Here is a 26180-nt window from a genome sequence, read left to right as displayed (position 1 = left end):
CCTTATAGGGGTCAGGTGATCAACATGAGATACCTAGAATATTTTGAGAAAATACTTCATTTTATTAAAGACAGAATTCTTGTTTATCATGGGTAAGCCTTTAGTTTTCTCCTTCTTAGTAATGAGTTGATTTCATGTATTTTATATTTGTTGTATTTTTGAAACTTGAGACCTAAGCCTGTTGACAGGCTGAACAAGGTCTATCAAATTTTTACGTAGTGTTTAAAATCATAAAGGCTTTCATAATCACTTTTTTTTAATACAAAATCCGTAGACCGCAACTGAAGTGTTTTTGACTTTACATGCACTATTGTGACTTTTCTAGTCTCTTTCTTCTATAAAGCAGGATGTTTCTTTGGATTTATCTTTTGGAGATTTCAGCTTTAATACTTATTCTCATTCACTTGAAAGGCAGGATGGGATAGACAAAACCGTGGGCAGAAAACTAGGAGAAAAAAATCTGAATGCTTAAATATCACCAAGTAAATATAAAGTCGGTGGAAAAACTTAGCAGAATACTTTCATTTAAGCAGCTTTAGAAAGGAAAAAAACAAAACAAAACATCTACATCTAAGTTTAGAGCTGGAATAGGAAAATCAGGGTTTAAGAACCAAACTCATAACCATACATGTTCACACAAACACTGGTTGTTGATCCATTCTGCTTTTTCCTGTTTAGTCTTCTGGATGTTTCCTTAATTCTCATCTGCTGCTGTTTCCTTAATTTTCATCTGCAGTCCAAACTCATTAGAATTGAACTATCCCATTATTTAGAAACTTTATTTGTGGCCTACCATTTTGAATGCTGAGCTACTCAAAATTGAGGTCAATTTATTTAAATTAAAGATAATAGCATGATTAATTATTACAATTCTGCATTAATCTCAGTTGCCGTCTCTCTCTGTCTCTCTTTAAGAGCTAATAATCCTAAAGGATTGCTGGAAGTTCGGGAAGCCCTGGAAAAGGTACACAAAGTAGAAGACCTTCTTCCGATTATGAAGGTAACTTTAGCATCAGAATGGCAGTCCATGTTTTTAGAGGAAAAGAAAACCAACAGCACTTTTTTAAAAAGAACTCAGAATTATTAAATGCTATTTGAAATCACTAGTATGAACACATTCTGAGTAATAACCAAAATAAAAGAACCTACAGGCATCAGACTCAAACAGAAAAAACAGCTGGCGAGGAAGCAGTTAATACAGAAAAAAGAAAACTTAAAAATACGTATAATTGAATTCTGCCTCTGGCCACAGCTGAGTAACTGGTACTCAGCTGCCCTTCTACATGATTGCAGTTATAAAACTGGACAAAATATAAGTCAGTTATTTTCAGGCACTGGCTAATTACAAGACTGTGAATCCCACTGTCACCCCAGCTTTCTACTGGGAGTATTTATTAGACCACTGCATGGTAATGTGGAGCCCAAGCAGAGTACAGTGGTCTTGCCAAGCTAAGGAGGTAGAGAGTGGAGTTTGGGTCTGCCAAAGTGGCTGGAATTTGCAGAGCAGAGTATAGAAGAGAAGGAGGCCATGTAGGCTGGGGAGTGCTCAGGGGTCAATGTGAGCATGCCTTTTCATCCTTGACTAAGACCTTGGTCATGAACATGCAATGAAAGACCATGAGAGGCTCAGCAGAGAGTGGCTGCTGTGGGAAAGAAAGCTGAGCAGATGTATCAGAGTTGTATGTGCTGAGAGACATTGGAGTTTCGGCCTTGCCAATGTGGATGGATCCTGTGAACAACTTGGGCATTTAGTTAAGACCCCAGAAAGGACACAGTGTAAAATTAAGACCACACTCTACAGTAAGACCCACAACCTAGGACTAAGAACAATTTCTAAATAGACTGCCCTAACAAAGAATAAAACTAAGTTTAAAGGATTAAGTGGAACTGCCAGTGATTTGATCACTTGTCAAAACTCAGTACCCTTTAAAGAAAGGCAAAATAACCTATACTCTTTAATTACTAGAGAAGTAAATGCCATCGTTTGAATGTGTTCCCCTCAAAATAAATGTGTTGGAAACGGAATCCTCAGTGCACATACGTTGGGAGGTGGAGCCTAACAGGAAGTGTTTAATGGCAGAGCCCTCATGAATGGATTCATGCCATTATAAAAAGGGCTTCGGGGAGTGGCCTCTTTTGCCCTTCCGCCTTCCGTCATGTGAGGCAGCAGTAAGAAGGCTCACATCAGAGGCTGGCACCTTGATCTTGGACTTCCCAGCCTCCAGAATAAATTTCTGTTCTTTTTTTTTTTTTTTTTTTTTTGAGACAGGGTCTTGCTCTCTTGCCCACACTGGGTGACAGAGTGAGACCCCATCTCCTAAAACAAACAAACAAAAAGCTAGATACGAAAGTATGGTAGTATGATCCAGGTATACCAGGCAAATGCTAATGAGAAGAAAAGTATATGTGGCAATATCAATAATGGAAACATTTGAATTCAATGGGAAGGACACTACAAGGGACAGAAATTATTTGATTAAAGTATAATCCATTAAGAAATTATAACTGTGTGAACCTTTCCTCCATCTAGGAGTAAAACTACCCCAAAACATGCCAACAGCAGTTAGAATTGCTTTTCCAATTAGTGGTTTAAACATTAATGTGGAACTTCAGTAAATGTTTTCCTTGCAGCTATAGTAGATGAGATTGATTCATATAAAATTTAGGAAATTTGTATGAATAAGCAAAGTGTATCTATTTCTAAGGAATAACAAGGAAGTAGCATGTCATGAACAGAGCTGAGCATCTGACCCAGGCCCCACATCTGCCTGGATGGGTGTGGATGAGCCTATTTTACAGTTGTTCCAGGTTTTTGTCTGCTGAAGACCAAATATTGTGGCCAAACCTACCTCGGGGAGTTTATTGTGAGGGTCTGATGCACTAACACAACGCCCCTCAACCTTCTCAAACCCACTGCGTTGACGCAGTAAACATGTTCAGATGCCCCCTTTACTAACTCCTTTATTGCACTAGGATGAACTTCACAGAGAATATGTCTCACATAAAAAATGTCCACGCAAAGTCATCTCAGTATCTCAGTCCACACAATGTCCACACAGTGTATCTCAGTATGCGGAAATCTGGGCATGCCTTCTCTAGAAGCCAGAAAGCAGTAGCCAGTGCTTCACACCTGCACGTAAAATCATGGTGAATGTGACAGTTACAAGTGCAGCCCCATATCTGTGTGTTATTTGGTGAGCTACATTGTCATTGGCGATGTGGTTTTCTGAAATGGTGAACCAAGCTTAGTAAAGCTCCAAGCTATATATAGTACACTCCTTACTCAATGTGTATGCTATTTGCATTCCTGGCAAATTCAGTGTGCATGAAAACTATATAATAAATAGTTAGTGTTTAAGTGCAAAACAGTCTGGTTCTAGGCCCACATATTGATTAAATGATAAACATGTTCTTCATCTACGTGAAAATCCAGTGGGACATTAGAAAGTCATACATTATGTGTGACAATCCCCTGTACTGTGGGACATATAGTAATCTTGGCTCCCAACTATCCAATCCCTGTAGTAATCAGTCTCCCATAAATTTCCCCAGTGCCCCCCAGGGGGCAGAATGGCTTCACCACAGGCCCTGAGATATACCATATAGAAAGGAAACTGGCGTGTGAGGGCTCTTCAGCTGCCTTCCTGTGGGTATTCTAGTTAAGCATTTAGATGTCCTGTGGTATTAGGCAGAATACAACATCAGCTTAGGGAGATTTTAATATTTATATGTCTTTGTTTAAGAAGAAAAACAGAGTGGGCTACAAGACTGTAGTCACTTAGCATGCAGCCTGAGACGCGGCATCGCCAGCCTCAGTGCGCCTCTCGGTGTGAAGTCACCAACAGTTGTCTGGAAGATGTAAGATGTTTGTTCTCTGTGGTGGGATGACATTCCACTTCAGCATTATACATCTAGCTTTTACCCAGGATTACGGATATATTGGTACTTTGCAAGGCACACACAGCAGAATATACAACAAGATATTTGAGTGTTTAAAGTGCTTAGTGAAATGTACCAGGTCAGCTTCCACTGAAAGGCCCAAGGGTACTGTTGATGAAAAACCAAGTTAACGTGTATGTCAGCGCCCCCTAGAGGCGATTTATTAGCAAGTAACGCGGACTGGAATTCACCAAGACCTTGGGCCCACATTCCCACTGTGTGGCTTCCCTGCTGGCTGGGACTCAGCCAGACTTTGCCTCACCTAGTTCGTTTCTCATCTGTAAGATTGAGACCATACCTAGTGCTATCAGTATGTTGTGAGGATTAGATGAGAATTGGCACATAGTGTGTTAGCGCATTTCTTCTCCTGAAAGTCGTTTTTTTTTTGCGTGAAAGATGCTTGCCTGTTCAATGCCTGCTGTGGCCCTGATGGCCTGTGCCACTCATCCTCTGGCTTCTGGGCTGCTGGTGACACCTGGTGCATCTTTCTGTTTCTAGAAAAGCTCTCCCCTCATGAAGCAGCAGCCTCTTTTACTTTACTGTTGCTTCTCTTAACTTCCAGTCCATCAATTAAAAAAAAATTGACAATATTAAGTTAACTGAATTTGGGGGTCATTTTCTGAAACCTATTTATTGCCACTGCAGGTTTGTCCCAAATATTTTAAACAGAAAGCTAACATCTGAAACTGTGTTCATACATTTATCATCCCGAAGGCCATTCTTAACTGCGAGTAATTCTTTTAACTTAACCGACTTATCTGTGGTCCACAGATAAGTGGTGGGTGTGGGTGTGGGTGTGAATGAAGTTCTCCAGTTAGTGGATATAATCCTGGGTACTCTTCAGAAAAATCAGACTCTGCTGTGAGCACTAGTATGAGCATAAGTTGCACTTTTTAGTTACGGGATGTTAGGTGCAACTATTCTGCCATGATTCAAGGTTGCTGCCTACTAAGATGGGCGTGAGAAAACCTTCAAAGGGAGCTCTTAGAAGTGAGCAGTGCCCCTTGTTGATGAAGAAAACCTGTGATTGGTGCTGAGGTTCTCTGCTGGCCTCTGGTAGGAGCTGTGGGAGCATAACCTGGGCTCTGTTGGGGCCTGAAGACAGGCAGAGATGTCCTTGGCCACCAGGACACCATCTCTTGTATCGGATGACCTCCTTGGCCCTTTTTAAAAACATGTAAGGTAGAGCCAGCACTACAGAGTTGCAGTTGGGGTTTACAGTGAATGAAACACTAGTAACGTGAATTTTCTTTTTCCCTGAAAGCAGTTTAATACTAAAACGAAGGATGGGTTCACCGTGAACACAAAAGTTCCCAGCCTTAAAGACCAAGGGAAGGAATATGATGGATTCACAATCACCATTACAGGAGACAAGTATGTGTGCTTCTTAATGTGGGTGTAAACTAGAGACGAGGCAGGAAGGGTGCCTGTGCTTATTGTCGCTATAGAGTTTTGTGGTGTTGAACTTTTGCTCCATCCTGAAATGAAAAGTATCAAGGTCCAGTGAGCAGTTATAACCAGTTATTTAAAAAAATGTGACATCTAAAGTATTACACCAGCAGATACATTTTCTGAGTGTCTAAATCTAAGGACTTTCTAGATACTATGTATGATGTAGTTTATGGAAGACATTCTTCTGCATTTTTGAAGTTCCTTAGGGAGGCGAGGGAGGCTTTTACTAATAAAATGAAAAAAGGTGAGCAGTTGGCGGATTGAAGTCCATTGTAGCTTTAAATATATATATATATTTATATATATATATAAAAGCTGATCTATATATATATAGAGAGAGAAAAAACAGCTTTAATAACTAATGAGTAGTATAATCTTATTCTAGAAAATTTAGAATATATGGATAAGCAAAATTAACAAAATAAAAATCAAGTTATTTTCTTTAAAAACTGAGGTTAGACTGTTCTACTATTTACCCTTACCATTACATTATCACAATCATTTCCCCAGTCATATTCTTAAAAGTATTTTTAGTAACTGCATAATATTCCATTGTATAGATGTAGAATTTCTCTGACTGATCTTTTTGTTATTGACCACTTACGGTATTTCTCATTGTTTTACTTTATAAATAGCACTGCAGTAAACATTTTTATTAACTCTAGTTTTATTTACATCTGTAATCCAAGCTTTGTCTGTCAGCCTCCATATTCCTTGAATTGTGGGTGGAATTGCCTTGAGCTGTGCGTGCGCACACACACACACACACACACACACACACACACACACACACACACACACCCCATCTTGAGGTGCATAGCCTTGGGAAGTGCCATGCCCTCCCCCTGGTTTCCACCTGCTCAGCAGTGAGACTGTGACTCACATTCTCCAGCCCCTCTGCCTCTTGGGCTCTGGCTTTCTCACATACTTTTCCTCTAAACTACAAGGAGCCACCTCTTCAAGTTCCATGTCAAAACTTAAACAGGCCTTCATGAATAAACACCAGTTCAGCAACTTCCAGATTTCGGGGCTTTTCTATATCTTTGAAGTCTTGATCTCTACCTCAAGCTTCTTATCAAAGTACGTTCCCAATAAAGATCATTCTCCCCTGATTGCAGGTTGTGCTCTTTAACATAAAAAGTGTTCTCCTACCTTTTCACACATCCATGATGTATATCCTCAGATCAGATTCCTAAGCAGAAATAAAATTACTATATAAGTACAGTTGATCTTTGAATAACTCAGGGGTTAGGTGGATTGACCTTCCCACCCCTAGCAGGCAAAAATTTGCATATAACCTTGGACTACCCCAAAACTTAATAGCCTACTGTTGACCAGAAGCCTTAACAAAAACATAAACAGCTGATTAACACATATTTTATATGTTATATGTATTATATTTTGTGTTCTTACAGTAAAGTAGGCTAGGGAAAAGAAAATGTTATTAAGAGCAGTCGGCCGGGCGCGATGGCTCACGCCTGTAATCCCAGCACTTTGGGAGCCCAAGGCGGGCGGATCACGAGGTCAGGAGTTCGAGACCAGCCTGGCCAATATGGTGAAATCCCATCTCTACTAAAAATACAAAAATTAGCCAGGCCTGGTGGCACGCACCTGTAATTCCAGCTACTCTGGGGGCTGAGGCAGGAGAATAACTTGAACCTGTGAGTGGGAGGTTGCAGTTAGCCGAGATCGTGCCACTGCACTCCAGCCTGGTGACAGAGCGAACTCCATCTCAAAAAAAGAAAAAAAGAAAATCATAAGGAAAATATACTTAACTATGTATTAAGTGGAAGTGGATCCTCATAAAGGTCTTTATCCTTATTATCTTCACGTTGAGTAGGCTGAGGAGGAGGATACAGAGGGGTTGGTCTTGTTGTCTCAGGGGTGGCAGAGGCAGAAGAAAATCCTTGTATAAGTGGATCCATGCAGTTCGAACTCATGTTGTTCAAGGGTCAAGTGTACATGAAATTTCTCCTCCTGAAACGTGACATCTTTCTTCAATTGCCTGCTTCACCCCACTTGTTGCCTCCCTTGCTGTGGGCCTCCTGACCCCTCGAGTCGACTCTGCCTGGCATCCCATCTCCTGTCTCCTGCTTCACCAGCACTTCACCAATGTTGCTAAAGCTCCACCTCACTGGACGTTCCCCTAGCTCTGCAGATTTCTCCCTTCTCCATACCCAGCCATTGCCTATGGCTACCCAAACCAGCTTCCCTGCCAGGCGTTCACAGCCTCTCACAAAGTGGCCTCAGACATTTCCTGCTTGACCTGGACCATCTCCCTGTTGGAACCTGGCCTGCTAGTCCGACTAGAATGCTTGTTCCCCAGTTCACCTCTGCTTTCCGATGTCTGGGTCTCTCACTCCCATCCCGACCCACATTCAGGCCACTTCTCCCATTAGACCTTTCCTGCTTTTCTCTATGTTGTCCAAATTAGATTCCGTTTTTGAACCTCTGATGAGCTACATTATGACCTGAGTCATGGTTTCATAATAATTTGTGGCCCTTGGCCAGAAGTGGTGGCTCATACCAGCATATTGGGAGGCCAAGATGGGAAGATTGCTTGAGGCCAGGAGTTTGAGACCAGCCTGGGCGACTTGGTGAGACCCTGCCTCTGCAACGGATTTTTAAAAATAACTACAGGTGCACACCAGTAGTCCCAGCTACTCAAGAGGCTGAGGCGGGAAGATCACTTGAGCCCAAAAGATTGAGGCTGCAGTGAGCTATGATCATGCCACTGCTCTCCAGCCTGGGTGGTAGAGCAAGATCCTATCTCTAATAATAATAATTTGTGGCCCAGTTTCTTCCTTCCTTCCTCAATCAAGGCAGCAGCTGGGCTTTTCTTTGTAGGCTCTGAGGACTAAATCCAACACTTTGTTAGTGGCATTATACAAAAAAATGCCTGTTGTATCAAACTTATATCCTCCATAGAACCTCAGTGGAGCTTAAGCTCCACTTTTTTTTGTTTTGATAAAAAACAAAAACATGGTGTAGTCCCTGAACTTTCTTCCTACACACAGTTCTTGCTTCTGACCTTTAATCCTAATGGGGTGGCTTAGAAAATATTTGCTGGTTATTTAAATGCATTCTTTACTATGTGTAATTGTTTTCCCATATATTAGCTTATGTTTGTGTAATAAGTACATGTAGTTAGACTTAACTGTGAGCAAATGAGTTACTGGTCACTTAAAGGTGAGGCAACTATCACATTTTATGAAGAAATAACGCATTCTCATGAAACCTACCTTGCTTGTCTGTGGTTAGAAAGGTAAGGTACATTCTTGTACATGTTTAGTGCCACATTAGCATGCTGTTTGCTTTTTAAAAAAACTTTCTGTGTTTGGCTGTTTGAACTTATAATACATGCCTTTGACACTTATTTTTGTATTTTCAGAGTTGGCAATATATTATTTTCTGTGGAAACTCAAACCACAGAAGAAAGGACACAATTATATCATGCTGAAATAGATGCACTTTATAAAGATTTGACAGCAAAAGGAAAAGTATTGATTCTTTCATCAGAATTTGGGGTAGGTTTCTCTTTGTTTCCATTTTTCTGCTCTTCCTATGATTCTTTTGTAAACTTTTTGAACCTCTGCCCTTTCATTGAGATTGTACATCTTATGCTTAAAATTGGGTCGAATTAACCTAAAAATATTTCTTATTTCTTATAGGCAAAAATTCTTGTATCTAGTAACTACACTAATGGGGAGGATAATAAATTAATAATTTAGTACTGTACTACGACATTATCATAAGTTTGGGCTTTGACAAGATACAGAAAAGTTGGCTCATGAAAATGACCTGGGCTTCACCTTTTTCTTCCATTTTCTTCCCTTCGTTGTGGTTGTTGCTTATAACCGTATATTTACAAGGAGCTTTTGAATGTAAACTGGATGATGCATTCTGATGAGTCAATGGCAAGGAAAGTACAATGAAGTTGTGTATACTTTGCACTTAGCAGCCCTTTCCTGGTCTGTGGCCTCCTCCTTTGGTTGTCTGCCTGGACTTGAGGTGGCGTCGTTGCAGGCAGCAGGGTATGGTGGACATTCTCTCCCCACCACGCCCCCTCCCTGTGTTCTGCAGTGGACGGGTGCCTCTTACCCTTGAAAAGTCACCTTATTTCTCCAACATTTAATCACTGCATCCATATAATTAAACATCTAAGTTTATATACATAATTGAGCATCATCCAAATCTCAATGCGGAGTAGGGGAAGGGGCTTACCCAGATCTTTTGGGGTAAGGATATATGTTGTTTGAGAAAACATATTTGGTGTTAATAAATGCCTTTTAAAATTTTAGTCACAATATATATTTTGACATTTCAAGCAACATTAAAGGAGACTGAGATTTTTATGTTTATCAAAGAGTTGCAGTTTAAGAAATAGCTGGGAAAACATTGCTCTAAATTGAACTAAATTGGGAAAAAAGGATACAAAAGGGTATAGAATATTCAAGAATTTGAAAAGTAGGTTCTTATGGGGGAGGAAGAAAACAATCCTTTTCTTGATGTAAATTATTCTTGTGTGTTCTGTCACCTAATGAAAAATTAGTTTGTAATCTAGTATTTAAGTTTATGAGTCTGTATCTTTTTTTCTAGGAGGCTGATGCTGTCTGCAACTTAATCTTATCCTTAGTTTATTACTTTTATAATTTAATGCCACTCTCTCGAGGATCCAGGTAAGTAATATCCTGTCATTAAAATTATTTTAAATTGAGAAATGTGTTCTTTTTTGCTTATCCTTCCTGTTATGGATATAGGTACAGAGTACACAAAGAAATGGTAAGGAGCTCCGTATTTTTTTCCAAAATCTGCACAAAAAAAATTTCCTTAGTCTATCACATCATCAAAAGAATTATAGAAGACAGTTCTAATATAGTGTGCTTACATTTAATAGGATAGGGATTCATCCATTCAACACAAGTTCATGGAAATTTACTGTGTACCATGTGCCGTGCTCAGTGTGTTTTAATTTTTTGTATCTGCCAGCCTCTTACTGAACCTCCTCCTCCTCCTCTTCCTTTTCCATTTTGGGCTGTCAGGTGACCCGTAATCCTCATGTTTTATACTTTTGGGCCAACAGTCACTCTGTACTATTTTTATTATTTTGGATAAATTCTTGCTACTTGTATATCAGGAGTTTTTTAGGTATCATTAAAACAAGGGCTATGACTGTAGAGTTTTCATTTCATTCTCCTGTTCCCAGTACTGTGTGCAGTAAATTATGTAAATGGCCTTTTGCCATTGCTGGCACATAGTTGAACTTAAGATGTTTTGGCTAAAAATAATACACTTGAATGTCTTTATCTTTGATTAATGCTTTAGAAAGTAAAACTGCCCTAAACGTGGAAGTAAATTTGGTTATAGAATTTAAGACTCATTAAAACAAAATAGAAACATAAATGTTATCTTATCGCATAATATTGCCAGTTATGTCCACTGAATAAGGGATGTGAGGGCTGTGCACATCTCCGCTTGTGGGCCCCACTGTGCTCAACAGCCAGCATCCGTCCTTTGTCCTCACAGCAGCTCTGCTGGCTCACGTGTGGTATTGAAGGAAGTGCAGCTCTGATTGTCCTCAACTGTCCCTCATCCCTACATCTCTTCAGTCCTAAATAGTCTGTTGATCCTGCCTCCCAGACTTCTGTTTCTCTCTTCTCCGTACCCGCCGCAGCTAGCTTTGCTCCTGCTCCTCTCTCTGCCCTGCGGCTCTCCAGCACCTTCTGAAAACCATGCGCTCAAGCCGAGCTTGGCAGCACACACAGTGCACAGTGCCAGCCCTGCCCTGCCCTGGTTTGCCTTGGCTGCAGCACCGCTCTCTTCCGCGGCTCTTTCGCCTCCCCTTGGCTTTCCGCGTGGGCTCTCTGCCACATCTCCCTGCCTTCTCTGCCCCTTTCATCTTCAGCCCTGGGGCCCTGGAGGTTGCAGGGCACATGTCTTTAGCCTCTGAAGTCTTCCCTGCTGGAGAACCCCATGAATCACCTTGACTCGCTTTTCTTGTTGTCCGCCCATGGCACTTGTTAGCTTTCTCTGAAGGTGCTCATGCCATCCTTTCCACCTGCTAGGATGCATTATCGCATGGGCGAGAGCTGTCTTTATCTTGAGCCGATTTGTTTCGGGAAAAGCACAACACTGTGGTTACAATCGCGGGTCCCATGGCCTTTTGCCAGCCCCTTCCACCCAGAACCAGCCAGCTCCCACTCTTCCCTCACCAAGAGCAGAAGCACAACGCCTTGCAAATGCCTCCTACCCCAGACCTGCACACTCGCAGCTCTACACTCGTTCTGGAGTGACAGGGCAGCAGACCTTGCCCCACGAGCCTCCGAGCCAGCAGGCAAAGGTACCCCACAATCTCCTGGCCTCTAACAGCTGCCTCGGAGCCCTGGCAGTTCACACACACGCCCAAAGCTCCAAACCATCTGTCCATTAGTACATTGTGAGAATGTATTCTGCATTTCTTCTTTGAAGGCCAGCATTTCTAATGCTTAAAAAGTAAGACTAACATATGTATTTGTATTTATGAACTTTATTGTATACATGCATTGCTGGAGTGCGGTGGCGCAATCTCGGCTCACTGCAACCTCTGCCTCCCGGGTTCAAGCAATTCTCTTGCCTCAGTCTTCCAAGTAGCTGGGAATACAGGCACGTGCTGCCACTCCTGGATAATTTTTTGTATTTTTGTTAGAGATGGGGTTTCGCCATGTTGGTCAGGCTGGTCTCGAACTCCTAACCTCAAGTGATCCGCCCACCTCAGCCTCCCAAAATGCTGGGATTACAGGTGTGAGCCACCATGCCCAGCCTAATTTTTGTGTTTTTAGTAGAGACAGGGTTTCGCCATGTTGCTCTCTAACTTCTGACCTCAAGCGATCCACCCACCTTGGCCTCCCAAAGTGCTGGGATTACAGGTGTGAGCCACCTCACCTGGCCAGTAAATACATTCTAATAGTAAATTAGTAACTATTCTTAAACAAATAGACATATTTTCATGTTAAACGAAACATTTAGTGTTTTATTTGAAAGAATTTTTGAATAAATTTTATCTTTCATGATGGGAAGTCCATGGTGAAATTTAACTTGGTAACTGTAGACCGTCCAGGATGGACTGACCTTTGTTCTTTATTTAAATAGTGTAATCGCTTACTCGGTCATCGTGGGAGCACTGATGGCAAGTGGAAAAGAAGTAGCAGGAAAAATTCCCAAAGGGAAGGTACGTTGGAGCGGGAAGGGAGAAATGCTTGGTTATGTGTTAAGTCCCAATTTACGGATTTTTATTTTAAGGTACATGAGTTACACAGATCTCCAGACGAGCCTGTGTCCTCCATGTTTAGTAACATTCCTAAATGTCTTTCTTTTTCAGTTAGTCGACTTTGAAGCTATGACAGCCCCTGGTTCAGAGGCCTTTAGCAAAGTTGCCAAAAGCTGGATGAACTTGAAAAGGTAACTACTTGAGGGGGTCCACACAAGGGTATAATAACTGGAGGAGGAAAGGTAGTTTCCTGTTACTTTGGAGTGCTATGAAAACTGGAATTGTTATACTCATTTTTATAAGTTAATATGTAATACAATGAATTTAATCCACTTTTTCAAGGTTAAAATGTTTTGCTGTTGTGTAAGATAACCTTTTAAGGGTGAATGTATGGATAAAAATGGACTATGAAGGCCAGGCACAGTAGCTCATACCTGTAATCCCAGCACTTTGGGAGGCTGAGGTGGAAGGATCATTTGAGGCCAGGAGTTCGAGACCAGCCTGGGCAACATAGTGAAACTGCTCCCCTCTACAAAAAATTTTAAAATTAGCTGGACATGGTGGTGTGTGCCTGTAGTCCCAAGTACTTGGGAGGCTGAAGCGAGAGGATCTCTTGAGCCTAGGAGTTTGAGGCTGCAGTGAGCTATGGTTGCACCACTGCACTCCAGCCTGGGCAACAGAATGAGACCCTGACTCTTCAAGAACCATGAATAAAAAATTTAAAAAGTAGTTGGTGAAAGAAAATTACCAAAGTCTTATTTATATGATCAGATATTCACTTGTCTTGGCTTGTTTACTCTTAGGCTCAGTATTCAGCAGTGTTTGAACTTGTAGACAGAGCCCATTTTACATTACTCTGAGTGGTAGCACTTAGCCTACTTAGTTGCATTTTATTGCAGCCAGGAATTTTATAGCAGCCAGGAATTATCCCTGATGGTCACTGTGTGTGAGGAGTCTAGCAGACCGTGATCGTTCCTGGCTCTTGTTTCCAGAAGCACTGGAGAGGACTGTGTGAATTTGAAGTGTGTGAAATTAAACTCATAGATGCCTCAGTAGTTAGTGAAGAATAAGTAAGCCTTACTGTTCAACTTTAGTTATTTTTGCCCCTTCTCCTGGTTTTTTACATCCCAACCACCCCCAGTTTTGCCTTTCACGTCTATTTGACATAGCAACCACTCTATTACTGGGCAATTTATATTCTGTTTAAAACAGAAATATTTGTGCCTGTAGTCCACCATTGCTCAATTTGTAATTTAGCCTTGCAATGAAAGCGTCTAACAGTTACACCTTGTCCTGGTACATTGTTGTTTCAGGTTTATTAGTTTGCACATGTTTTAGTAATACAACCACCAGGCCAAAGGTCTTGCTTCTGTTCTTACATAATTGTACAGTGTGAATCTTTTGACAATTCTTTAAGGAAAGAATAACAATGCTACCTTACATCCTGCAGTTAACGCTTTACAGTGTACCTTGAAATACCTTATCTCATTCAGAGCTCATGGTAACTTTGCGAGTTAAGAACACTGTCCCTGTGACAGATCAGGGAAGTGCAGCCTAGAGAAGTAAAGAAAGCTAACAAGGAGTGAAGCTGGACCTGAAACCTGTGTCTTTTGATTCCAAGCCCAGCATGTACCACAGCTGGACATGTAAATCAGAGTTTAATTTTCTTTTTCAAAGCTCTGGTTTAACTTCCAAGCAACGTGTAACGTTGGCCCAGGAACCTTCTTGGTTCGTTGTAACGTGTCGGCTGATACCGCAGGCCGTTGTTGTGAGAGGAGCCATTCTGTTCACAGCTCCTCCCTGCCTTTCTAACATTGTTTGATATTACAACATGAATATAATAAATATAATGATAGGAATAAATATAACATAAACTCTGCCCTTTTTTGCAAATTTTGCTAATTTTCATACCGCTACTTTGTGTTTTTCTTTTTCAGTATTTCACCTTCTTATAAGACTCTTCCGTCAGTATCAGAAACGTTTCCAACGTTAAGATCGATGATTGAGGTGCTAAACACAGACTCTTCTCCACGTTGTCTTAAGAAACTCTAGTTCTGCTGCTGTATTTATACAAGTAAAGGGCCGGACCTCTTGCTTCTTAAGTTATTTTTTAAAACATGGAATTATAAAGAAATTAGGTCCTCTATTACTTTTGATACCAATTTTTGATAGGAATTGAATACTTGAAATCATTTTCTTTACTTTTCTGAACCATAATGAAAATCATGAAAGAGGCTTTTGGGGGAAAAAGCTACTTGGAGGGAGAGTGTGTGTATTAGCCAGCAGCCTGTTGGTTTCCACTTATAAAGTCATATAACTCCTTCCTTACAGTAAAAAAAATTTTCCTCAACAACTAAAAAATAATAATGAAGAGGAACAAAAGCAAAACCAAATAGGAGTGTTCGTATTCCTTTAGAGATTTGGATATTTTTCAAAGACTTTCTTTTTACGCACATTGTGATAGAGCATCTTTTGTTGACTCACGTAACCTCCATGTGTGGGTCCTTCGTTTTATTAGAACCATGGAAGAAGGTTCCTGGGCCATCGGTATGTGTTGCAGAGCTCACAGCCAGGAACACTTGTTTTGAACAATGCAGACAGTATTTGCCAATGTCCCAAATGCTGAATTATTGAACCATGTTTTTTTTCCTTTGTTGAAAAAAATAAACCGGGGTGATTTCTATAAATCACCAGTTTTTGGCATTGGATTATGTATGTGTTTATTTTGTGAACCAGTTTCACTTTCAGGTATAAGAACATTCAGAAAATCTCTCTTGTTTTTTTTCCCAGACAGGGTAAATGATAGTGAGTAAAATGGGTTAATTAAAACTGTTGCTGTTTCCAAATGGCACCATCCATTAGCAAGCCTGCTCTTCTCTCCCTTCTACAGGAGGCACCCCCATCTCTTTGCTTGGCCACTTCTCCCTGTCCATTGTAATTTCTCTTGGACCACTTCCGGAGTCTCCTGACTCATCTTCCTGCTGCTGCTCTGTTTAAACCCCACAGCCTCCCTTTGTCCTACAATGAAATGCAGTCTCCTGCTGTAGCCTAGCTGACGTGGCTGTGTTTCTCTGACTGAATCTCTTACTCCCCACGCTGTCCTTTGTTTGTACCATCAACTCTCATAGCCTTTTCCTTCCTTGAGAACCTTGCAGTTAGCTTGACACTGTCCAATAGAACATTCTGTGATGACGTTCCAGAATGTTCTGTGTGCTGCCAGTATGGTAGTCAGTAACCTCATGTGGCTACTGACCACTTGAAACAGGACTAGTATGCCTGAGGTGCTGAGTTTCACATTTAGTCTTAATTAATTTAAATTCAAATAGCTGCATGTAGCTAGTGGTTATTATATTGGCCCATGCAGCCTACAGAGTTCCTAGTGAGACTTTAAAGGTTTTTCCACAGAAATAATCCAGAATGGTGATCTCCCAGTGTAACTTAATATCATTTTGAATTTGTGGTTATAGACTTGCCTGAGTGGCTAAGCTCTTACTATGATCTGTTTTTATTCACAAGAGTTCCGATACCAGATACGTGGAGTTTCCCCCCATACCGACCAGTTATCCAGCTTTCCATGTATCAGCTGGAGTGGGGAGGGATCCTGCAATTCACATCTGACACTAACTTCCTGGAGTTAACACAGACCCCAGAGGTTAAGGGCTCAGTCTCACAAGACTGCCCCCTTTTCCGATGCCAGTTACAAGTCAGGGCCTCCTGTACTTCTGACTGATTGGCTATAACTCGAGGGTTCCCATCATACCCTCCCTTCTCATGTTTGATAATTTGCAAGAATGGCTCACACAATTCAGGGACACTCTTTACTTACTATTACTGACTTGTTGTATCGGATACACACAAACAGCCAAATGGAAGAGGTGCGCAGGGCAAGGTATTGGGGGCAGCATGGAGCTTCCATGCCCTCTCCAGGCCCACCTTCCTCCTCCAACCTTGATGTGTTCACCAACCAAAACCCCCAAACCTTTTCACTTAGGGTTTTTATGGGGGTTCCATTGCATAGGCATGGCTGATTAAATCATTGCCAATTAGGTCAATCCTCAGCCCCTCTTTTCTCTCTGGAGGCTGGGGGTTAGGACTGAAAGTTCCTCTAATCACATGGTTAGTTTCTCTGGCCCCCAACCCCCATCCTCCAAGAGTCATCTCATCAGCATAAATTCAGGTATGGTTGGAAGGTGCTTATTAATAACAAAAAACACTTCTCATCCCGATCACTCAGAAAATACCAAGAGTTTTACGAGCTCTGTGCCAGGAACTGGAGGGCAGAGATCAGATACAGCTTTCTTATTACCTCAGTATCACAGTTCTATTGATAAAATTGCTCCTGTGAATCAAGATGTTCAAACTTTTAAAAAACTAAAAAATTTAGAGCAAAATTTGCTAGTACATCAAGAACTTTAGTGTGGAATTTCTTTGGTATAGAAACTGTATGAGGGACAGGAAACTGACCTCCAACTCTGTGATCATTATTCTCTGATAATTTGGAAATATGGGATAAAATTGATATGCCTCAGAAAGAGAGACGAGCAAAATCACCTAAAGAAACCCAGTGTGTCCCAGACCAGCAAAATCTGAGTGTTCATGAATACATCTTAAGATGTCTGTAGTGGAGCCCATCATTGCTCCACCCAAAGTCTGTTTCTCCCCACGCTTCTTTGTGTCAGAAATGGCTCCCTCTTCACTCAGCAGCTTCAGCCAGACACCCAGGTGGCCTCCAGAGTCTACACTGCCCTCCTCCAGTTTTCAAATCATCACCATCCAGTCCGATCCTGTTTACCTCTAAGAATATCCCAGATCCATTCATGTCTTACCATCTCCATTGTTACCCCCAAGCCCAAGCTACTTAAAGCTAAACTAATCAAATTTAAACTAAATCGAATGCTTGTTTCTGTCTCCCTAGCTGCCTTTCAAGTGCTCAGTAGCCACATGTGGCTAGCAGCTATCACATTGGACAGAGCAGACATGGGACAGCCCCATCATCACAGAACATCCCATTGAGCAGCACCGCTGTCCTGAAAGCAAACAGCCCCCCAACCCAACACACTGCTGCATCCCTGTGGTCTTAAGCAAGGGTCCAGGGGGTTTTAGGGTCAAAACCACAGTGTTTGGTGGCAGCACGGTGGCACAAATTAGAGAAAGAAAAAAAAACTTCTAGACTGGCTTGAAACGTTTCCTTCCATTTTCTGATCCAAGGGGTCTGTGGTTAGGCCCAGGATCTCCAGCTTCACCTAAACCTCACGTGCTTCACACAGAAGTGGTCTGGGAAGCACACCTGAGAAACATCAAACTAGAATATCATGAAAATCTACCTCACTGCACCAGGGATTTTTTTCTCCTCCCTAACTGCCATCATGAAACCAAGTATGTTCTTGAATATTAGAGCTGCGATTAGATTTATAGTAGTCCTTTTTGCTTCAAACTATGTTCCCATAAATATAGAATCCCTTTAGTTTTACATGTTGTAAACATAAATTTTACCAGTTAAACTAGTCTACACAAAGTTGGATATACAAAATGAGATCACACTACACTGTGCTTAATTTTTAAAATTTACTTTTTTCAATTAACACGTAATGAATTATGTCAATAAATATATCTGTAACCTTTTAAGTTGGATATACACATATATATGTAATTCAGTCTTGAACACAGGCAGCTTAGTTGAACGCAACTCGGTTCACAGGCTCCAATAAAGAGTTTAACTTTGTGCCCATTCAAGGTGACTCAGACGTGCAGTATTCAATTGCCTTATTTAAGTTCCCAGCCTCCTTGCCTTCGCCCTTCGGGGGACAGTCTGATTTCCTGAGCTAGGCATCTCGGCCACCCTCGGGCCTTTGCCCGGATCCTCCGCACTGAGGCTTAGCTCGTGCTCCCTGTGCTAGGGCAGCAAACCTCGGTCGGTACAGCGTCTACTGTTGATTGACCTCTGCCCACTCGGGTCCGCTGGCCAACAGCACATGCGCTGCCTCTTCTGCCTCCTCCGTCTGATCCGCAGACTTCTCTACCTCCAGAGCCCTGGGCTACCGGTACTCAGCGTGCAGAACTCGGCGCAAGTGCCCTGCCATTGTGGAGGCTCCCTGCGGGCCCCCTGCTCTATTCTATACCACACTGGGCTTCGGCTTCCCTATAAGGCTTGCTGCCACCTCTCGAGGGATGGGAGGTTGCAACCGGATGCTTCTGTCTCCAGGGTTTGGGGCCCTTTGGGAGCTAATGTGTTTTAAGCACTTACTAGGGCTGGCATTTTTCTTTCCCTCCCCTTTTTTTTTTAAAATCCCGAGACGGAGTCTCGCTCTGTCGCCCAGACTGGAGTGCGATGGCGCAATCTCGGCTCACTGCAACCTCCGCCTCCCGGGTTCAAGCGATTCTCCTGCCTCAGCCTCCCGAGTACCTGGGACTACAGGCGCGTGCCACCACGCCCAGCTTATTTTTGTATTTTTTGTAGAGACGTGGTTTCACCATGTTTGCCAGGATGGTCTCGATCTCCTGACCTCGTGAGACGCCCACCTCGGCCTCCCAAGGTGCTGGGATTACAGGCGTGAACCACGGGCTCCTGGCTGATTTTTCCTAAGTGTTGTACATTGTTTCACTTATTTAATCCTTTGAAGAGGCCTGTGAGATAAGTGCTAGTATTATCCCCACTTAAGTGACAAACCGGCTCAGGTAGGGGAAGTGACTTGCCTGTCATAGCTCTTGAATGTTGCCTAGCGTGCTTGCCACGCATAGTGAGTCCTCAGTGGAGAGTGGTGGTGGGGCCAGTGGGGCTTTGACTGCTGCATTCTTGGCCTTAAACAAATACGCCCTTCTGTCAAGGAGCTTGATTGCTTTCAGCCGTCTACCAGGTAGAAATGCCACCGTATTACTCGAGGGGCTTCCAGCAGTCATCCATCGGGGGCCAGGCGGATTGGCTTGTTGTGTAACACAACTCTAGAGATCATGCCAAAATGACCAGATTTGTCAAGGCTTATGTAAAAGCCCAACAAAAACTGGAAATTGTCACTTACTAGGATCGGAATTTAAAATAATACATCTCTGTCCAAAAATAGATTCTGAATCAATGAATCCTTCCATTAGTAGGCTTCTAATGCAAAGAACTAGAACAATTTTTACATGCAAATTAACTCCTCGAATTACCAGTTTGGTATAGAAGTAACTTCTAAAGTGAATATAGCACTTTCTGTTTCAGGTAAGTACATAAATGTTAACTATCCAGTTTCACAGCTGGATAGAAAAAAATACAACACGTAAGAAAAATATGAGTGGGAGAACCAACTAACTCTGATACACGTGTACTTGTTTTATACACATGCCGCTCAATGCTCATAGCACTTGAGAGCTAAGGAGTTCTCAGATCATCTAGTCAAGCTCCTGTAATTTGCCGTTGAGGAAGCTGGGATAAAAAGAGGTGAGTAGCTGCCCAGAGGTCACTCAGGGAGTGCCACGGAGCTGGTGGTCAACCTAGGTAAACACCATCATTGAGCGGAATGCACAAAAAAACTTCAGACAGCTCCCCTGCCTGCCCTTCGCTTGTTCAGCCTAAACAGCTCCTTCTGTGGCTCCTCCCACCTCCTCTTCATACTCCTTAAAATGAAATAAATGTTCATAATTAAACATAATAATCCACATGTGGTCTGTCCAATAAAATATTTTAATTGAAGTACAACATACATACAAAAAATGCACATGTGTGTGCACATTGGTGAATCTCCACAAACCTAACATAACCAGGTTTGAGATCAAGAAACAGAACATGACCAGCACCCCAGAATGTATATAAACATATGTTTATACATATAAATAAATATACATCACAGATTTCATATAAACACAGCAGACTACAGTAGCTCTTGAAGGCAGCTTCTGTCACACTATTGACCCAAGTCAACTAAATCTCTCTAATGTCAGTCTTCCCTAGCAGCTGTGTCTGTTTAATAAAGCTTTGCCATTTAATCTTTTTGCCTCCACCAAGTGTCATCTAATTAATATTGGTCCATTCTTAATAGCTGTTTTCTTTTGTATTATAAAATCTGATTTTCATCCATTATATTATCACCCCATTTATTTTGTGTCAGCCCATAAGCGATTTCTGTTAAGATTAATCCAGTAAGAAAAATCACCTTATCTCAGGCTTACTCCAGCCTTTACACCTCCAATTTTTTTTCCAGAAACACTCCTATCATTATAACAATTGATATTATATTTCTGTTTGTGATTTTAAAAATTATCTGTGAACACTTACATTTTAAGAGCCTTAGAAGTAAAATCTTGACTTTGTAATCCTTTTATTATAAGAACATTTTCATTAAAATAATCTTCATTCTTCTGTTCCTATGCTACTTGACCCTTCTCCTTTCCCTTTCTGTATCTGTTACGTTTCTTCTTGCTCTGCCTTCAGGGCAGCGTTAACCAGCACTCTGATTTTGGTAATGTGTGTGCACAGGAGCACAGCTCTGGCCCTCCTAGTGAGATGCTGGCTTGGCCATTGAGCAGCCTGGTTCTGTGCTCCACATCCTTGGGAGACCAAGAATACTGAAATTACATGCTGGCGCATTCCTTCCAAAAATTATTTGAGCAATCGAAATGCCTTAGATAAGGGGGGAAAAACTATGTTGTCAAATTCTTCCCTTCAGATAGTATAAATGCACTGGATTCTTACATAGTGACATGCCTTTTTCCAGTAGTCTAGATTGTTTTTTTCTTTGCTTTGTTCCAATTCAAGAGGTTCTCATGAATTAGCATGGCCTGTGTGACAGTTGCACGTGGTAACTTAAGATATGCAGGTCTAGCCACAATACGTAAAGCATGATGCCAGTTCTTTACACTGGCAACCAGATGGACATCAAATGCTAGAATTGCAAATAATTTTTATATTTAAAATTGAAATTATATTTTTAAAATAAAATTTAGCTTTAAAGGTTTGAGTTTTAATTTAATATTTGTAAATTATAATCTGCACACTGCCTTTAATTTTAATAGATCATATTGAACACTTTAAAAATTTTTTAAAAACCAAGTTTTAAAATGTTTACATTTATTTAAATTTTTTGAAAATATATTCAGATCCGGTATATTTTTACTACAATTACATCTTTTTTTAAATTCTTTTTAATCCATTACTGATGATGGAGCACAAATTCAGTAAAAATCTTGAATATAACCACATTAGTGATTTCGCTGAAATGAAGGCAAGAATGATATATTTTAAGGAATTAATGTGATTTTTGAATCATGCATATCTTTATTACTCTGGCTGATGTCAGAGCCTATCGAGGATACCAGATGTGTAATAATGATTAAATTCACTGGTCTTAGGCATTTTGCAAACTTTTGAATATGTTAAACCTATAGCTTTACACATGTTCCATATCCATTTTTTTTTCTTATGAAGGTACATTTATTAAGGTAGGAAGACAGGATATGTTTTATTTGACAATGGATTTATAACTTCCAAGTCTTTAGATATGTGATAAGTGGGTCCATTTATATTCTGGCCCTGGACCCTCAAAATGTTTCAGCTGTTCTGGAAGTGGGCTCTGTCTCTCCTTTCTGCTCCTCTCTCCATCTGCAAACCTGTTCTTCCAACATGGTGGGTGCAGGGCTACTACCAGTGTTCAGCTTTGCATCAGCGACCCAAAGACAGCCCATCCTTCGCAGTTCTTGTCCTAGAATCCCAGGGGAAGGACTCGTGATTGGGCCAGGTTAGGTCAGGTGACCACTTGGACCAATCCAGCGTGCCATAGGGTAGACTCATATGATACCTTTGTTTAAATCATAAAAGGGATGGTGATTTCTGGACTAACCATCCCTTCATTGTATATTATACTTTGACAGAATGTAATTCCTTTATTTGAACAGACCTCTCTTTTAGTGATTTCCAGTCACACATTCACTTAATGTTTCTTTTCTTATTGTACATAATTTCCAGAGCTAAAACTTTCCAAACCTAGGTTACAAGGAAGACAGCCCTATACCCCAATTTGCTCAGAACAGTCCTGATTTATGCCTGCTGTCCCATTATAATTATTAATAGTGCCACTTTCCACTCAAAAGTATCCTGGTTTGGATAATCATTCTTATGGTGCCCCTGACTGTAAGTGATCTTTTGTTTGGTGAGTGTGAAAGTTCACTTGTATCCCTGTTTGGTCTACATGGCGCCTTCCTCCCAGACCCAGCCATCATTTGGACCCAGCAACTACTAGAGGCCAAGCTGTGTCCTAGATGTTGGAGATATAGTTGAGTAAGACAGTAACCCTTTCCAGAAGGAGCTCACAGTCCTAACAGGGGAAATTGTACAAATTAGGTCATGATACAGCCTAAGAAATCTGGGTAGGAACAGAAGAGCAGGGAGTGGCTCTGCCTGGGGAGACTGGGAAAAACCGCAGAGAGGATGCAACATTGGACCGGGTGACGTGAACTTCCCAATTGCTGACTTTGGCGTATTAGAATATACCTCTTATTTTTATTAGCTACATAATCCAAGGTTAAGATGTTTGTTATTCATAAAGCCCACAGATGATTACTGACTTGGGAGAATCCCATCAGGGATGCCTTTACGACAATGAAATCAGGCCACTTCATCCCCAGGGTGAGTCTTGGAGTAGGCGTCTCAGATGTGCATGCAGGTATCAGGAGAAAGGAGGGGGAAGTGCTTGTGCCATATGTGAACACCAGAACATCCTCAAGTCCCTGGCAGAGGGAACTGCAGGATTCCAGGGTCAGGACTCCCAATGCTCTAGAAGGAGCTGGAGTAATAACCAGCTGTAGAGTATTCAGTCAGGACACGTGGGCTGCAAAACCAACCCTGCCACCTACCACCAAGCAAAGGATTTAATCTCTCCGGCCTTACTTTACCTGGAAAAGGAAAGCGTAAAATTAAGTAATCTACAGTGTTTTATCCAACTTTACAGTTTTGATATGTTGTATAGTGGGCCAATTACAAATTCTTAAGTTTTCTCTAACTGATTAGCCAATTTGAGAAGATTCAGAAAAACCAGAGTTCATTTAAGATAGTTTTTCCTTTTTCATGCTTTTGATATAATCACAGAGGCTTTTATACTGATAAAGACTTATCAAAGGATCTCTGCATTTTGAATCCCATGTGGGAGAGGTAGGGATAATTAGAGAAACCAGCCAAGGAACGCTGGCCGGTACAGGTGCAGTGGCTCATCCCTGTAATCCCAGCACTTCGGGAGGCCGAGGTGGGAAGATTGTTTGCGCCCAGGAGTTCAAGAGCAGCCTGGGCAGTATAGCAAGACCCTGTCTCTACAAAAAATTAAAAAATTAGCCAGGCATGGTGGTGCATGCCTGTAGTCCTGGCTACTTGGGAGGCTGAGGTGGGAGGATCACTTGAGCTCAGGAGTTCGAGGTTACCATGAGTTATGGTCATGCCGCTGCACTCCAAGCTGCACGACAGAGCACGATCATGTCTCAAAGCAAACAAACACAGAAAAACTGGCCAGTAGAATAATACAGTTTCTGGCTCTTGCTTTCCCCATACCAGACCGTCTTGGTCACGAGGGCTGAAATAATTTCATAATGTAAACTTTATTGTTTTTTTCCTGCCTCTTTAGAGTAAAAAAGCAAAACTCAGAAGCACACTCAGGAAAGCTTTTCAAATTCTTTTTTGTTCTCTGGCTCCCAGTGATGAATACTTACTCTGTCTTTAATGTCAAAAGTTGGAGGCAAAGCTTTACACTATTTGATCCCTCCAGAAGCACAGCTGGGAGAGCAGCTGTTTGTGCAGAGCTGCTTCCTCTTGCTTGTTGGTAGAGCTACGGTTGGCTTTGTCTAGGGTTTCTTTCTGCTGGATCTCTCACTCCTCTCTCTCTCCACTTTCTCCTGCCCCAACCCAACTTAAACAGCTCTTATGTGTTTATTGGCCACTTGTATTTCTTTTCTTTTTTATTATTTATTTATTTATTTATTTATTATTATTATTATTTTGAGATGGTGTTGCTCTGTCACCAGGCTGGAGTGCAGTGGCACAATCTCGGCTCACTGCAACCTCCGCCTCTGGAGTAGCTGGGACTACAGGTGCGCGCCACCATGTCCAGCTAATTTTTTGTATTTTTAGTAGAGATGGGGTTTCACCATGTTGGCCAGGATGGTCTCGATCTCTTGACCTGGTGATCTGCCTGCGTCGGCCTCCCAAAATGCTGGGATTATAGGCATGAGCACGGCGCCTGGCCTTTTTTTTTATTTTTTGGAAACAGGGTCTGTAGCCCAGGCTGGAGTGCCATGGCATGATCATAGCTCACTGCAACCTTGAACTCCTGGGCTCAAACGATCCTCCTGCCTTAGCCTCCTGAGTAGCTGGGACTACGGGTATATGCCACCACATCTAGTTATTTTTTAAAAACTTTTTGTAGAGGTGGGGTCTTGCTCTTTTGCCCAGGTTGATGTGCAACTCTGGCCACAAGCAATCTTCCTGCCTCAGCATCCTGAGTAGCTGGAATTACAGGCGTGCACTACCACACGCAATGATATGGTTTGGATGTGTGTCTCCTCCAAATCTCATGTTGAAATGTGATCTCCAGTAAGTTGGAGATGGGGTCCAGTGGGAGGTGGTGTTTGGGTCACGGGGGTGGGTCCCTCATGCATGGTAATGAGTGATTTCTCGCTCTCTTTGTTCACATGAGAGCTGGTTGGTTGTTTAAAGGAGCGTCACATCTCTCTCCTCCTCCCTTCTCTCTTGCTCCCTCCCTCATCATGCGACGTGCTTGCTCCCTCTTTGCTTTCTGCCATGACTGGAAGCTTCCTAAGGCCTCATTGGAAGCAGATGCCAGCACTGTGTGTCTTGTACAGCCTGCAGAACCATGAGCCAGAGAAGCCTCTTTTCTTTATAAATTACTCAGCCTCAGGTATTCCTTTATAGAAACGCAAAATGTATTAATATACACCCAGCTAATTTTTAAAAAAAATTTTTTAGAGATTAAGTCTCACTGTGACGCCCGTGCTGGTCTTAGAATTGCTGGGCTCAAGCAATCCACCAACCTCAGCTTCTGGAGTTGCTGGGATTACAGGCACAAGCCACCAGCTTGTATTTCTTTGTTGAACTGTCTTCATGATCTTCAGCTGTTGCTTTCAATGTATTAAGAAAAATTTGAAACACATTATTTTGTGGTTCATAAATGTGAAACACACTTACAGTTTTTCATGCTTACGTGTGAGATATCCCTCCTTCAAACCTTGTTACAATGTTGGCACATTACCTGTCCGACATGAGAAGGAAAAGGAGAAATATTTGAAACACACAAATAATATAAATAATGATACACAAAAACTACGTGAAGGAAGCAAGCTTCACCAACGCAGTTGGAGCCCTCCATGCACTCTCCCCCGATTCCCTGCCATCCCCAAAAGGTAACTGTGGCCCTAAGTTTTGAGATCATATGGCCCATGCATCTCTTTATAATTTCACTATAGATGTACGTTTCTCTACCATTTCCTTGTGCTTATGGATGTATCTGTAGCAATTTGCATCATTAGAAAACATCCTCTAGAGCCACGCTTATGATGAAATAGCTTAACC

At 41.7% G+C, this 26180-nt stretch overlaps 1 protein-coding gene and 1 pseudogene across 12 annotated transcripts in view; both read left to right on the top strand.

Moving 5' to 3' along the window:
• Positions 1–15345, top strand: part of TTC13 (tetratricopeptide repeat domain 13) — a 74514-nt gene extending 59169 nt beyond the window's left edge. For 6 of the 12 annotated variants that reach the window (XM_055235407.2, XM_055235399.2, XM_063614002.1 and 3 more), the window contains 8 exons: positions 9–92; positions 916–1000; positions 5207–5313; positions 8783–8918; positions 9991–10070; positions 12520–12598; positions 12749–12828; positions 14575–15345. In XM_055235407.2, the coding sequence (XP_055091382.1) occupies positions 9–92; positions 916–1000; positions 5207–5313; positions 8783–8918; positions 9991–10070; positions 12520–12598; positions 12749–12828; positions 14575–14689 (766 nt within the window). In that variant the 3' untranslated portion in view covers positions 14690–15345. Of the gene's footprint in view, positions 1–8; positions 93–915; positions 1001–5203; positions 5314–8782; positions 8919–9990; positions 10071–12519; positions 12599–12748; positions 12829–14087; positions 14339–14574 lie in introns of those variants that run through there. The other 6 variants (XM_055235398.2, XM_055235409.2, XM_055235401.2 and 3 more) reach the window with 2 other exon arrangements.
• Positions 15346–25760: 10415 nt separating this feature from the next.
• Positions 25761–25870, top strand: LOC129459100 (uncharacterized; annotated as a pseudogene).
• Positions 25871–26180: the final 310 nt, after the last annotated feature.

The sequence above is a fragment of the Symphalangus syndactylus genome, chromosome 19, assembly GCF_028878055.3.
Source record: "Symphalangus syndactylus isolate Jambi chromosome 19, NHGRI_mSymSyn1-v2.1_pri, whole genome shotgun sequence".
Taxonomy (NCBI): domain Eukaryota; kingdom Metazoa; phylum Chordata; class Mammalia; order Primates; family Hylobatidae; genus Symphalangus; species Symphalangus syndactylus.
This window is presented reverse-complemented; position numbering and strand designations above follow the sequence as displayed.